Raw genomic sequence first — 15,765 nt, 5'->3', positions numbered from 1 at the left:
TGAGTGAAGGCAATATAAACTGCTTTTAACTTACATTGCTGTGTCCAGTTGCCAGCCTTATATTTGCCACACAGACAGAAGCGCATGTGTCGTGCTGCATTAAAGGCCAGTAGGCTACAACACACAACCTTCCCCGTGCACAAGTAGGCTACAGTACAGAATAGAGCGAGCACCGTACGGAATTTAGGGGTCTCGGCTTGTGTGTCCATGCGCGCGCAAATACACACACGCGCTCATCTGGTGAATACCCTGGGATGAGAAGGGGATGCCCCCTCCCCTTCCTCCTCCCCTAACCTACTCCAAATACACCACGTGGTTTCCTCTTTGCGAACAAAAAAATACTGAATTGGCCGGTGGAGGGGCGGCGTCACCCCTCTGCCGCTGAAAGAGGGAAGGCTAGAAAACTAGAGAGAGAGAGAGAGGCGGAGAGAGAGGAAAACATTTCCCCGACCTGATCCCGCCATAGTTTTTCCCACTCCTCCACCATAGACCCATCACCAAATCCACCCAGTACACCCCACCTCCTTCACTGTGCGATAGAGAGGCTATAGGCTGCTGCTTTATTCGTCTACTGGGGCCGGCTGCAAGTCTTCTACTGCTCCACTTATTCAACTGGATTTACAGCTAAATTCAACGCTCTCATCGGTTTTTACACTTTTCGAATCTTGTTTTTATTTTTTATTTTTGCTGCGGAGAATTAGCCTACCACTTGTTTCAATTTGTATTCTTTTTTATATCTGCGTTTTCGGATAGCATATTCTTGCCCTCTACTGTGATTTCCACTTTCAGTTAGTGTGGCAAGTGTGACAATATCTTGTTGCGCTATAAGCAAATTTAGCAGAGAAACTTTTTTTTTTTGCTGGCTTCAATTTTAGTTATTCCGGGGTTTTTTTCTTTTCGTTTTTGGACTTGGAAAAACAATTTCCACCATGCACAAGCTATACATTGGGAATCTAGGCGACAGCGTGACTGCCGAGGACTTAGGAAAAACCTTTGACGACCACAAGATCCCATACTCCGGACAGTTTCTAATGAAAACGGGCTATGCGTTTGTGGATTGTCCGGACGATCAGTGGGCCATAAAGGCTATCGAGACGTTTTCTGGTGAGTTAAGGTGGACTACTGACCGCCAAAGACCCCTTCCACCTTTAGTATCATTCATTCTAAAAGGGAGCGGTAGACACCGATGTGCAGCTACGGCTGCATGCCCACCTTCAGCGGTGCGCCCCAGTTTCACTCTCCGTCCACCTCCGAGGCTTCTATACGTGAACATGCCGGATAAAAATAAATGCACATAATTATTGTATTGAAGCTAGCCTAATGGTGTGTAGAGAGCTATACGCCCAGGGGAGCTATTCAACTTTTGCATGGGGGGGGGGGAGGCACACGTAGTAAACGTAGCCTGAAGCTATAGGCTACCGTAAAGCCTGAGCCGGTGGAACGTAAAGCACTATTTCACAATATTGCTATTTAACAAATGAAATGACTTACAATCCTGTGTTGATTATGGCTCTTGCGTTTCAGCCTAACGTGTGCATTTGAGTGGCATTTTGATGTCTTGCACGCCTAGCATTGGACTGAGTCCTCTCCTGTGATATAGTATGAAGCCTCGCTGCCTCCCCTCCCCCTTTAAGCCGGCAGTTCACTATGACAAAGATAGAAAAATATCTTACTCTGTGTAGGCTACTTACCAAAACAGGCCCCACACCACCACGAATCCAACATGGTCGATGAGTGGCACTATTATTGTTAAAGCCTGACTCGCCCTGTATCGTCAGTGCTATATAGCCTTTTTCCTCATGATTTCCTACACATTTAACGTGAGGAGGCAAGGTCGCCATGTCAGCTCCCTCGGCTTCTTCTACATGAAACCTCACGAAATACCAAAACTCCCAACACGGCCCTTTCATACAGCATGTGGACTTTAAATCAAAGTCACGGCGTCAGCCAGAGAGAAGAATTAGCCTTATATTCGTATGGCTGTCATTCTGCATCTCTGAGAGTGTAAGTAGCTCATTATGGGACAGAAGTGACGTGCCTTCACAATTCACTTGTTCCATGACCTTTTCGTCTTGTTTGGGGCCCTTTGAACCTGTCCGCCTCACACCCTCTCCTCAGTTTGTTTTGTTTTCCCCTTAGTTATTTGAAAGCCGAAGGTTTTAAAAAGTACGTTAGGGGTCCTCCACTTTAGCTATGCACCCCGAATACAGCATGTTCCCCCTATAGCCTTGCAACAGCTAGTAAACAGTTAGCATGTAGCCTCGGTGTGTTTTGAACCCCCGTGTTCATTCTTTATTTATTTTTTTTTCAGGTAAAGTGGAACTTCAAGGGAAACGTATTGAGGTCGAGCACTCCGTCCCCAAGAAGCAAAGGTAGTAAACATTATTGAGCACTATCTCCCCCCCCCTCTCTACTCTCTAAGACCAATTTCATGTGTTGCATCACCTTGTCCAAGCCTTTCTTTCATGGAGTCATAACTGACTACAACGAGTTACTGGTGAATTTGCAATAAGTGGTGGGCCAACTATGAAACGTTACCATGTGTCTTCTTGTATTTTAAAGCCAGTTGAAGGTCTTGTTCTGCGCAGGAGGAGCTAGTTGTTTTGAGTTCTTTTGGTGTTGGTGTGACTGTGGAGCCTCAACTTTGTCGGCCATGGCTGTGAAACTCAACTGTGACAGCTTTAGCTAGCTGCGTGCCGTGCTGTAAGGGGAATTGGGTTTTTCCTCTTTATTTGAAAATGCTGGTGTTGGTTGAGTGGCGAGTGAAGCCATGGCTATGTAGGCTACAGATACTATTCTTTGCAAAGTCCTCACATAAAGCTATAAGCACGTCATATAGCCTAGGAGGCTGCAGGCCCAGCCTTTCATCCAGCTCCACTTTTTTTTAAATACACAATAAAGGCTACATTTGGGATATGTGTGTGTGGTGTAGCCTAGTTGTTCCATGGTTGTGTCCGGCAGCTTTTTAATTTAATCTCTTGAGTTTGGAACTCATAGACCATTAAGTGTGTATACACATTATTCCCTTGCATTTAGTTTTTTTTGACAAAATAGTGTCTTCTCTGTGAATATTTGGATTAGAGACATTCACCTCTGGCTGCAAATCACGTAAAATGGATTCAATTCCTTAAGACGGATTCACATGAAATGCACTCTGATAATTATGTTATTCATTTATTGTTTTGGCTTGGTATTATATCTGTAGCCAAAATGTAAAGGTTGAAGTTCATGTGATTTAACAGAGTCCTAATGTTTAAATTTATCATAAATATTCTGTTGAACCTCATTCATTTTTGTAAAAACAAAGCTGTGTTTTTGATTATAATTGTGTTATTGTTAATTATTTTTGAGCTCTTTTGTTTTTGTAGCCAGGAGTGAAATTAAAACAGGACCGTGGTGTAAATATTTGCACATAAAAAAAAAAAAAAAAGCCTTTTGATTGATCGCGATTCCAACATATTTTAATGGAAAATGAACCTGTGGCTTAGAATGCCCTCGGTCTAAAGGACACACTGTGGTCCATTGTAGGTCAGCTGCTCTGTGCTAGGAGCAGGAGCCAGACTTGACCTGCTTTAAACAGTATTATGGCATAGCCTTTAGGCCATCATCCATGCCTGTAACCTTTGGCACAGATACGAGGAGAACACTTCCCTATGTTCCGCCATTTGGCCAACGTGTGCGTATTTCATGATCAAAAAGGCCATCGAACGTAGATTTAACCCTATTGGTTAATAGTTGGGTTTAATTAAAACTTTAACATTTTATATATAATCAGTATTCATGCGAGTTTGCGTGAATGTGGCCAAATATTTGAATTTGTGCTGATTTTGTGCGCCCGATTTGCGCCAGGAGAGCAAACTATGAAGAAATGTTGCAACATGGCTGTGGCGCAAAAAAAAAAAAAAAAGAATGCCAGCAGTGTGGTGTTTCCGCAGGGCAGTAAGGCTGAAAGCCAGTTATTGTCAAAGTGCAGAAACGGGTCACTCGACATGTTTAGGAAAGCAACATGGCAGCAGGCTGGTATTTCTAATAATCTCCCAGCGGGTCGCTAAATAATTCTGTGTTTGTGTCCCACCTTCCCTGTGCTAGCCTTATCGAGTCATTCATGATAGAGGTGATTTGTGAGAAGGGGCCACCGTGGGCGAGCCCGGGCCTTCTTAACCATAGCACGTGCTGCGTCCACGTCAGTCAGTCAGTCAGCAGTGAGGGCAAAATGGCGAAGCTGTGAACTGTGCAGACTGCTGTGTTTTCACTGTGTGGAGGTCCGGCTCTCCTCAGCGCCCGGCTCGCCCTGCTGGACCACAACTGACCTTGTTCCTTTTTCCAAGTGTTTTCACTAGGCTGACTATCGCCTACTAACGAATGCAGCAGAAAGCGGATGCATATTAAGCCCCATTTTAAAATGGCCGTCCACATATAGGCCTAGGCTACTCATTCAGCGAGATCCAAATGATCCAAAATACGTCTCAAATGGTCGTGTTTTTAAATATTGATGTCAAACATCTGCTGAGCTACAGTAGGCCCATCTACACGCGTTGTGTGATGTTTGAGTTAACACGCATTTACAAAATAAAGTGGTAAATGTGGAGAGTAGCCTATTTCAGTTGCTAAACAACAGTAGCCTAGTGGCGCATTCATTAATGAAGCTTAATTTGCGCAAACAATTTTCCCTTTCTTATGACGTGTGTTTTTAGACAAAATAAGTAGCCTGGTTTAGATGATTAATGGGAGCATGAACTAGGCCTACTTAACATGTTTCATATCATTTCTCGTCGTAAAGTAAAGCAGCTCTGGTGCAGTTTTTTTCTGACTGTGTGTGTGTTCTATGTGTTTGTGCGGAACCCCTGACAGGCTGCAGGGGGCGCCTCCCATAGCTGCCCCCTGACCATATGTAGACATGTAGGCTACTATATATTGGTGTCATATGCATCACAAATGACTGCTGTAAAATGGAGATGGAGGTTGTTTTTCTGTTGTTGTTTTTTTTTAAATGTCAGAGACAGTGGTAATATTAATCATGAAGTTGATTGAAATTGGTGTCAGGCGGAGGTCAGCCGGAGTGGTAAAGGAGGGGAAGGAAAAGTCGGAGGGGTGCAGCAGTGGGGAGGAGGAGGATGAGGGGGGTGGGGTGGGGGTTTCAACAGCAACAACTGTCTACTTCTTAAGAATGTAACTGACAAACAAAGCGGCCTGCAAACTGTCCATTTATTTAATAAAATACTATCAGTCTGCAAAAACACTTCTTTTTTTTTGCAGCAACAAGGCACATAAAAATGCCTTGCATTTAAAAAAAAAAAAAAGTTGAAGGTTTGGTTTTAATGTGCCAAAAATAATTGCATCATTTTGCTGTAAAAGCAACACAACAAACAATACTTTTTTTTTTTAAATTACTTCTATGAAATAATTTTAATAATATCCATTTTACATCAGATTTGATTTAATTAAAACGTTAAAACAATTTAATTTAATTTGCAGTGAGTTTTAGTATTAGATTTAGCTTATAATCATGCCATTTCTGACCATAACTGCTTAACTGGTATTTTTTATTTCCAAACTCTTGTAATATTTCCAGAGTCAGGAGTAAGCTTATGCATATGCACTCACTCTGTGGTCTTGGTATGTGTTCAGTAGTGGGTGTACTGCTGAGGATTGTGACATTGGGAACATAGATTTTTATACCAGTGTTTAGGTTGATTGTGACAAGGTTTCATCTTTGACATCAATCACAGTTATTATCTTTAGCTTTCAGCCTCCTCTTAACATCAAAATTGGCATATTTGCTTTAGAAATATGGCAGATCTTGGGTTTGGATGTCCACAATATGTGCAGGACTCCAGAAAGGACTTAATTAGGCTAACAGTATCGAAGTTGTTTGTTTTTTTTGTCCTCGTTTCCACCGGTTGTTGTGTAGATGGACGGATTGTGACACTAAGATAAATCCATTCCGTGTTACTTAGAAAGAAATCCGTCCCCTGAATCCACCCGCTATTTGTACAAGGACCTACTGAGACTGTTGGACACATTGGACACCGCTTCACTTTCATTAACAATGCTCTAAAACTACACACTAAACTTCAAATCTTCTACAAAAGCACCTGGACTCACATTTGAGAGAAACGGGATGTTGTCATTAGGGCCGGCTACCGAATTCAACACTTTTTAGGCACCGACCGAATTGCCTCTAAAGTATCGAGTATTGAAAAATACCTTGTCATTCAATACCCAATTTTAATCCATAAGGAGTAAATCTCATCAGCGCCAGTGGGGCAGTAAACACGCAGCATGCTTCTACCACGATCTAATACTGTTTGTGATTGGCTGTCTAACGTTACACGTCGTAGAGACACGCAGGAACAACTCCACGTAGTAGGAGCGGAAAAATAAATAAAAATATGTTTGGCTTAATGTGTAATGTTGTAATTTCTTTTTGTTTAAAAAAAAAAAAAATTGCATCGGAAAAAGTATCATTTAGGAACCGGTATCAAAGTCACAGTATTGGTATTGGTACCTGTATCGAAAATCTTTGAACGATGTACCCAGCCCTAGTTGTCATATCGGCTGATTCATAACTGCTGTACCTACTGTATATACATACATGCATGCCATGTTTATATCTCCCAAATTCTAAATACATCTATTTGTATTTTGTTGGACTGGAGTTTTATGACAGTTTGTTCATTGGAGGTGTAACTCGCCCCAAAACACATGTAACATCACTCTAACAAAATCAATATATTGACTCATACATAGACCATGGAACATAATAAACATGATATATTTCTGTTTGTCTTGTAATAAACATTGGTTGTTTTAACAACATCCAAAGAAAAAAAGATTTAAAGGTTATTGTTGATGATTTTGCTATTATTATTATTACTATTTTGACATGTGCAGCAGTGGGGTCTGTGGGACCCCAAACAATGAGGAAGTAAAGCCAATCTCAAGAAATCACAAGTTTTATTACTTTTTTTGTCACTTACATGCATGCATGCACTGCACAACGTAGTGAGAATCCGACTCCACAGGAGCGGTGGGCCTGTGAGGCGACAGTGCTATCCACTGAGCCACCAATACAGGTTAGGGGAGAAGTACTGGAAGAAGTTTGCCTCTACAGAAACCATGCGCTCGCACAGAATACACCCATAACATAGCGTTTGAAATAGGTACATTTGTTTTGTAACGCTACGAGCTCGACAACCAAGGTAATTATTCTGCGACTTGAACGTGATGAATGGGAGAATATTTTGCACTATAAACCGTATGAAACTGTATGGTGTGCCTCCCCCACAACATGCATACTGCAGAAAAGAGTCATCTCTCTGTGACAAGGCTCATTGGCATTTCCCCCTCCCGCTCATTTACCAGCAGCGGTGGAAGAAGTATTCAGATCCTTTACCTAAGTAAAAGCACTAATATCACACTGTAGAAATACTCTGTTATAAGTAAAGGTCCTGCATTGAAATGAATGAAATGCAACGATCCAAACAGTTCTGTCAGTCAACTAAATGAATAATAGGCTAATCATTCCAGCTGGACTTTTAGGCTGTTATATTGTTGGGTAGTTTAATTTATAATACAACATAATATTTTTTAAACTACATGTGTTTTGTGTGCAACAATCTTTATTTGTAAAGTAACTAAAGCTGTCAGATGAGTGTAGCGGAGTAAAAAGTACAATATTTCTCTCTGAAATGTAGCCGAGTAGAAGTGGCATGAAAAGAAAAGACTTAAGGAAAGTGCATGTGCCTCAAAAATCTACTTAAGTACAGTACTGGAGTAAATGTACTTAGTTACATTCCACCCACCGTTAACTAGCTACAACATTTAGTGGAGCCAGAGAATATTGTCTTCTCACCATTGGCAGCTGATGCTCATTCTTCATCCTATTCACTGACTTTAGGGCTGCAACTAACACATTATTTCCATTGTCCATTATTCTGTTGATTGAAAAAAATGTGGATCAGTGTGATCAGTGGTTCTCAAATATTTTGTTTTTGTCCACAACTCAAAGATACTCACTTTACTGTCACAGATGGGTGAATAAACTAGAACACATTTACATTTAAGAAGCTGGATTCAAAGAACTTGTCCATTTTTTATTTTTTCATAAAAAATGACTCAAAATAGTTGGTTTTAGGATTCGTTTAATAGTTGACAACTAATCGATGAATCAATAAATCTTTGCAGCTCTAACTGACCCAATTAACACTTCTGATTGTCGGCAAAATGACAATTAAAAACAATCGAATGAATGTAATGTTTTATTGCATCAGAGCTTGATCAGAAATACTAATGGAGGAAAAGGTCCTGTTGGATTTCATATTTTCTCATCTCCAAACTGTCTAGCATCTTTTTGCTGTTTGCAACCATTTCTCTTGTGTTAATCCTCATGTGTTGCAGCTATCACTTTCAGTACACTCAGACAAAAAAAAACACAATTTATTTAATAACTCAAAAGTAAATCTAAGCTGTCTATGCTGCCTGAGAGTATGCATTGCCAAGCAACCCTAAAGCCTGCTGAATGTCACTGTGCATACAACAGTGTGTGTGTGTGTGTGTGTGTGAGTTCAAAGCTTTCCCTCTCCCCCCATTCTTGTTCCCTGTATACCTCCATAATGTACGGAAGAAACGAGAAAAAACCCATGTATTTCTCTGTGAAGCCCCCTTCCCACCTCCCAATCTATCCATCAATCAATCAATCAATCAAAGTTCATCACAAACCCAAGCAACGGCACCCGGTTTTGTGAGTCATTCCTTCTGTCCTCCCTCCATCATTTCCAGTCTGATAGATACTGTCACATTCATGTTGACAACATTTTCAGATCATCTCGGTCCGCTCACCGTTTTTGTATTTTTTTTATAATTGTGTTTGCACTCTTGAAATGAAGTTGAGAGATATATTTTGCTTGGGTTCAATGTCAACAATGTAGGCTTTTAGTTTGTTGAGAAGTTTGTTCTCTTTCTAAGTCGACTGGACACATTTTCTTTTTTTTTCTTTTTTTTTGCCCACGAAGACACGAGCTATCGACTCGAGACAGTTGGCGTCATTGCTGCACCTGCAAATCAGGCCGCCTAAAACGTATATACAGCGGCTTGATAGCTCTGCTCAAAGCTCACGCATCACCATATAATCTTCATTGCGAAAAAAAAAGAAGCCAGTTGGCTTCTAAAAGAAAGCAATGTCTACTTTTGAGCCCTCTTAGTGTAGGAAAAGCCAAATAAAAATCAGGTTAGGTTAAATGTGTCTACCTACCTCCACACCCTTACATGGAGAGCAGAAAGACTTCCTGTCGTCACACATCCTTTCGCGGTGGCAGATGAGTCTTTTGTACACATCACAATCTGTCTCTGTGTTGCCTTTCACATGATTTCTAGCCAGCCTCACTCACCTGCAGCCTCAGTTTAAACACTTTGACATAACTGGGAGTTATTCAATCAGGCAAAAAATAAACGTTCTGTAAAAGCAAGAAGTAAGCACAGTACTAGTCTTGCATTTGCCAGCCCTGTCTCCGCAGCGCTGTGGAGTATAGTTTGGCTCTACACCGCAGATACATTCCCGGATAGGGGAACACGAGTTGTCTGCATTTCTTTAAACCAATCGCGATCGTCTTGGGGCGGCGCTAAGCTCCAGACGGCAGCGACTGCGGCGCTGCAAAATCGTCTCGGGAAGGAACTTGTTTTGGTGGAACATTTGCACAAAAGCAAACGCCACATACAATATTAACTGAAGTTAACTGTTCACGCAATCAAGTAACATGAGTTATTTAAATTAGCTGGATACATGGTTAAACCTCATTTGCTCTTACCAGTGTATCGCCATGTGTACTTTGTGCACAGCAGTCCCACCAATCGGTCCCCAAAACGTCCCAGTTGGAGAGGAGATGCCATGAACACATTCTTTGTAAATCTTTACAATCATTCCCTGAAAGAACCAAGCGGGCCGGCCTTGTTGCACCATCCACATTTCCGTGCGTGTAGCTCGCCAGCTCGAAGTTTGTTGTTGTTGTTTCCTGTAGCGACGGGATTTTGGAAACGGCACCACACAGCGGAAGGTGCTGGCTTCTCAGGCTTTATCCTGGAAATGTACTTCCGTTGATCCAGACTAGCACATTACTAATGCACTACTACAATGCTATAGTGTTCACTCGCTTTGTGTTGACGTTCTCGTCCTTCTTTTGGTCAATATGCACATGCCATCCTCCCTGACTGTCGGTCAGTCTTCCTATTGGATGGCGAGTGTTGCTCCTGTGTTGTTTGGAGGAGGACGGTCAAGACGGTCAGGTCCGCTGCACCCCTTGGAGCTGGGTGGGCATTCAGTGTGTGGCTCAAGGGCACTTCAGCAGGGTTTAAAAGCCACAGAATCCTTAAGAATCTGATCTCTCACGAGTCAAGCCTCGACAGCCTTGGAAGGGTTTGAACCACAGTATGTCTGCTGTTATTAGAGACAGCGTTGAGTTAGAAAATATGGATATAATGCCAAGATGATGTCAACAATTGTCCATAGCTGCCATCTGCATGGTTTCGTAACACCATTGTATCTTAATAATATCTGCTCTGTTATCAAAATGCCTTCCAACTGTGTTTGAACACACACTTTGACTGCACATACTGTGACATGTTGAAGATTCTGCTCTCACATCACCATCTGTGCACATAGCATTTCTTGAAATCATTTCAGTCTTCGGCAGCAAACAAATAATAAGTGTCTACTTTGATTCCAGATCTGACTGAAATGCACCAGTCAGAAGTTATAATAAATATGTGCTTGATTTCACTCAAAGGAGCTGGTCTGCAGTCATGTTGTAAGCATCCCATTTGTTTCATGCTGTTTAGAATTTTTCTTTCCAGTTTCTGTCCTCTTAATCGGACTCTCTCATAAATCTGTGCAGCTCTTAGATTTCTCCATTTTCTCCTCATATTTCAGTTGGTATTTTTTGTGCCCTTTTCATTCTATTTAATTGCATTCATAACTCCAAGAGCTGCAGCCGTGCTCCTTATTTCCCTTTCTGTACGTCATGTTAAGTGTGCTGCAACTTTAAATGAGAGAGAGCGAGAGAGAGAGAGAGAGAGCGAGAGAGAGATTTGTCTTCCTCTCCACTCCTCTCATGGCTGAGGAGGAGGAGTGGGCGGAGGGCGCAAAGGGGGGTGCGACCAATCGTCTGTGAGCAGCGAGGGAGGCGGTCGCTCGGCGCAGAGCCGAGAGGAGCGATAGGTCCTCCCTCCCCGCTTCGCCCGCCCACACGCATGCTCTGACTTTACTCTCTCTCTCTCTCTCTCTCTCTCTCTCTCTCTCTCTCTCTTTGTCTCTCTGTTCATACTTTTAGAGTATGTCCCCTCTCTCTGGTACAGTATGTTCATCTCTTTCTACCTCTCTCTTGTTTTCCCTCCCTTTCCCTCTCTCTCTCTCTCTCTCTCTCTCCCCCCCCTTGGCGTGATGCCATGTTCTCTGCACCATTCCAGCCAAGAGCGAGCGAGTGATAGAAAGGTAGAGAGACAGACGAAGGGATCCAGCGAGAGTGAATGAAACATACTGTACATGCATGTGTTTTAAATTGGGCGTCAGCTGAACCTTTTTGCACGGCTTTCTAGAGCGTCTCGGAGAAACTGTTCTGGCCGATAGCTGAGTTGTAATCTGATTAGACAGCCTGCTGCTGCTCTACATTATTATCTAGCGGCATGTCTGTGGTTTGGTTTTGTTTAATGCCTATTTGCATTAAACCATCAATTGTTTCAGAACACACACACACACACACACACACACACACACACACACACACACACAGAGAGAGAGAAGTGGTTGCAGTGGCATTGAGTGAAAAGGACTGGGTGGATTGTTTCAGCTCTTTTTCCACTGTTAACTGACCGGTTTGTGTACCGAGTAGTGGTGTAATCTACATATTTTAAATCCATTACTGTAGAGCTATGGCTCACTCGTTCCTTCTGTCCACACCGAGCGTGCAGAGGTCCCTTACCAACACAAATCCACAGTCCCTGTCCTGTGCAGCAGTGCATTGCGGAGTTTAGGGGAAGTGACTATGAGGCTTCAGCGGCCTGAGTTAGGAAAATCAAGTCCTGTGTAGAGGTTTAAGGTTTCCCGGCAACAAACCTAAAACAACAAGCAAGGAAGTAACCCTCTGTCATGGCTCAGCAAGGAACCAATCTGGGGAAACACAAAGGGAGGATTTCATCCTGAGACGACTACTTTTGTTGATCTGGCTGACTCAGACTCCTGGAATATGATATTTGGGCCTTACATTTAACTAATCAATTCATTCATTCATTCACACATTACCTTGGGCTGTGGGAAATTATAGCGGACATCGAGAAAATAATCAACGAAATACTTGTTGATAATGAAAGTAATTATTAGCTGCAGTCCTAATTCAATGGGCTTTTAAAGTAAAAATGGAAAGTACTTTCATATTAAATATATATCGTAATTCTTTACATTTATTTTACAGCTCTAGTTACTTTAATCTTCATACAAAACACATCACCTTATAGATTATGATGCATTATAATAGACAAAAAAACACTGTGTAAAGTACTGTTAATGCATCATTAACAACATAATAATAATAATAATAATAATAATAATAATAATAATAATAATAATGATAAACCTCTTAAAGGGGTCATTCTACATAACGAGACAGTTAAGTATTTTGACACTTAGTTAAGTATTTTGTTGCTGGTACTTATGTACTTTATTTCAAGTTCAAAATACAATGCAGGACTTGAACTTGTAATGGAGTATTTTCAAATTGTGTTATTGCTACATTTAAATGATTTAAGTACTTCGTCCACCGCTGATTTAAAAAAAAGAAAGAAGAAGAAACATGTTTTGCCCAGAACATGAGGACTGTGGATTTCAGAATCACTTATGATTCCTCTCACGATCATCGCTGTAACCACACTTTCATGTGTTGTCTGTCTAATTTGTGTCTCTTTTTATTTTATTTTTATTTTTTTAATTCATCACTGTGCACGGTCAACCACACTAGCTTCCCCTCTGGGGATGAATAAAGCTATCCCGTCTAATCTAAAATGCATTTTCTTAAGTTAAAGAAATGTGTCTGTTTTGCTGCTATAACATATCAAGAGGAGAGGACTGTTACACTTGTCTAGTACAAGGAAAGGAAAGTATAAGACGTTTAGCATAGTGGATCAAAGTGTTCATGGGAAATGTAGGATCCAGTGGTTTTGGAGTTTGGCCCATACTAGGGACTAATCAGTCAGACTATCCCTGCTGCTTCTATTTTTACCGTTCTTTTTGTTCTGTCACTTGTGACACTTTAAGTGCAATACTTATTTGCTTGAGTATCCCTTTAAATCAACGATGGAGAGATGGCAACGGATGAGTATAGTCTAATATTATAATACATTATAAAGTGGTATAACATAAGCAGTGATGGCCACAAAGAAAATGGGGAAGATGGTCCAACTTTATCAAAGACAAATGTGATGACAAAGCCATTATCCCAGAGCAAAATGTTCAAATGACAACCCAGAGGAGAAAGTGAAGGAGAGTGGCTAGAGGAGATACATGGAGGCCTTTATGTAGGTGAAGGGGTAAGTGAGTCCTGTCTCTTTAAGAAGACCCCACCAACCCCCTCCTCCTCCTCGTCTCCTCCGCCCCATCTTTCTGATTGTTTCTTCTCTCTGGTTCAAACCATCTGTCCTCTCTCTCTCTCTCTCTCTCTCGCTCTCTCTCTTTCTCTCTCTCTATCTCTTACTCACCCTCTGTGTCTCTTGCTCTTTTTTTTACTCCTTCATTCTGGCCTCCTCTCGCTTTTTAACTCACTAAAAATAAATCTCACACACACACATCTGGGTAGCTGCACATACATGAGAAACGATGAGCAGCGAGGGGGATAAGGAAAGACTAAGAAATGAAGAGAAAGAAAGAAAAGAGCAGGGGGGAGGGAGGGTTGTTGGGGCTGTTGGGGCCCAGGGGTCGGATATGCATGGTGAATGGGGCCCCTTGTGTGTGTGTGTGTGTGTGTGTGTGTGTTAAAAGAGAATGTGTGCATGTACATGAGAGAGAGAGCCTCTCTGCAGCCCTGCTCCTGTCAGCATCCATAGTAATCTCACCCAATGGAGACACTCAACCTCAACAACATTGATGATACACTTACTGGCCTGTAAGGTAGCCACTATGGTAGCCATCCACAGATACAGGTAACCTTATGGATTCACTGTGCCTTCCACATGTATGTTTGACATTAAAACATAATGATATATGAATATGTAAATCATTATTATTTGAATAGCTTAGTGTTGTCGGGCACCATAAAAAGGTATATAAGCGGGCGCCTGGGTAGCTCACCTGGTAGAGCGCCCACCTATATAAAGAGGTTTAGTCCTCGACGCAGCGGGTTCAACTCTGACTTGCAGCCCTTTGCTTCATGTCATTCCCCCTCTCTCTCCCCTTTCATGTGTAAGCTGTCCTATCAAATAACGGCCTAAAATGCCCAAAAAATATGGTATTGTAGGCCCAGTTTATTGTGCAACTTAGTTTTATACAATATATGTAGTAGGGGATCCCTGCTCGTCTCTCTTTCAGGTTAGGGGTCCTGGGCCCAAAAAACGTTAAAGACCCCTGATCTAAACGTAATCCCAAAACATTGAGACAATAATAAAAAAAAATATCAGGTATTAATTATGTGAAAAATACTAAGTTTTGGCTTTATAAAAACTGGACTGTGAGTATGATAAGATAAGAAAATGAGCTTTCGTGCTGTGAAAGTAGTAGAAAATTCATGCATTCCTCCTTTTTAGATAAAGAATATGTAAAGAAAGGGGAAAAAAAAAAAAAAAACCCAACCCAATCAAATGAAATATTCAGGTTTCAAGGGAGTTGGTAAGGAAAAGTCCATCCAGTCTGTCAGAGGAGGTTAAAGACACATCTCGTGAACATCTCGTGGTCATACAGAAGCACTGAAGTGAAACCGTGTTCTACCTGCAAAGGTCTGTATCTTACACACTCTGATTCTAGTGCCATCCTTCTGCTGGAGTCTGTTAACACGGAGACATCGGCACATGACACAGCATCATTTGAACTTCAGAGCTGATACGTTTCCTGCTAAAAATGGGTTAGCAACCAGGGCTGGGTTAAAATATAAAATAATCGATTCTACAATTAAAGTTGACCTTTGTTTGAGTGATCCGATATCAAATCCAGAAATTGACCTTTCAATATTATATAACTGAAAGAGAGTCAGATCAGGGACCCCCTACTACATATATTGTATAAAATGAAGTTGCATATTAAACTGGGCCTATAATAAAGCGTAGAATGGCATAACGCCCTTTACACATACCTTTTTAGTGGATAGAATACTAAGCGATTAAAATAATAATTGTCAATATGATTTTATGAATCATGTTTTTTTTTGTTTAAGACGTGGGATATGCCGATATTATTCAGGTTTTAGAGGCATTCTTTGGACATGTATACAGCTAGGTTATTCGGAATATGCGTCTCAATCGGGTTTTTTTTTTTTACCGCAGGCTTATGGTCAGCTCTGTGCTGGTTGCTGTACACAAATCAAACAGCCAACAGTTTGCAAGGCTGCAGATCGACCGATAAGGAGAAACACAGCTACTTTTAAACATGATCAAAATATTGGATATCAACAGGTTTTTGGATATGCGCAAACATCGCTACGCCGACCTTTTCAAGAAGCTGGTTGAAGGAATGAAAGAGGGAGGCTGTGTTCGCACGGTCCAACTAGTCCGCCACAGCTGGAAGAACTTTGAAAA

The 15,765-nt window shown here is 41.5% G+C and overlaps 1 protein-coding gene across 1 annotated transcript in view; it reads left to right on the top strand.

The window, feature by feature from the left end:
* The first annotated feature begins 492 nt into the window (after nucleotides 1-492).
* The window catches only part of igf2bp1 (insulin-like growth factor 2 mRNA binding protein 1), a 65,351-nt gene continuing 50,078 nt past the window's right edge, over nucleotides 493-15,765 (top strand). Inside the window, exons 1-2 of the mRNA XM_078270329.1 lie at nucleotides 493-1,104; nucleotides 2,312-2,372. Coding sequence (XP_078126455.1) covers nucleotides 930-1,104; nucleotides 2,312-2,372 — 236 coding nt within the window. The 5' untranslated portion in view covers nucleotides 493-929. The remainder of the gene's footprint in view (nucleotides 1,105-2,311; nucleotides 2,373-15,765) is intronic.

The sequence above is a fragment of the Sander vitreus genome, chromosome 15, assembly GCF_031162955.1.
Source record: "Sander vitreus isolate 19-12246 chromosome 15, sanVit1, whole genome shotgun sequence".
Taxonomy (NCBI): domain Eukaryota; kingdom Metazoa; phylum Chordata; class Actinopteri; order Perciformes; family Percidae; genus Sander; species Sander vitreus.
Note: the sequence above shows the minus strand (reverse complement) of the source record. Positions and strands in the feature narration are given on the sequence as shown.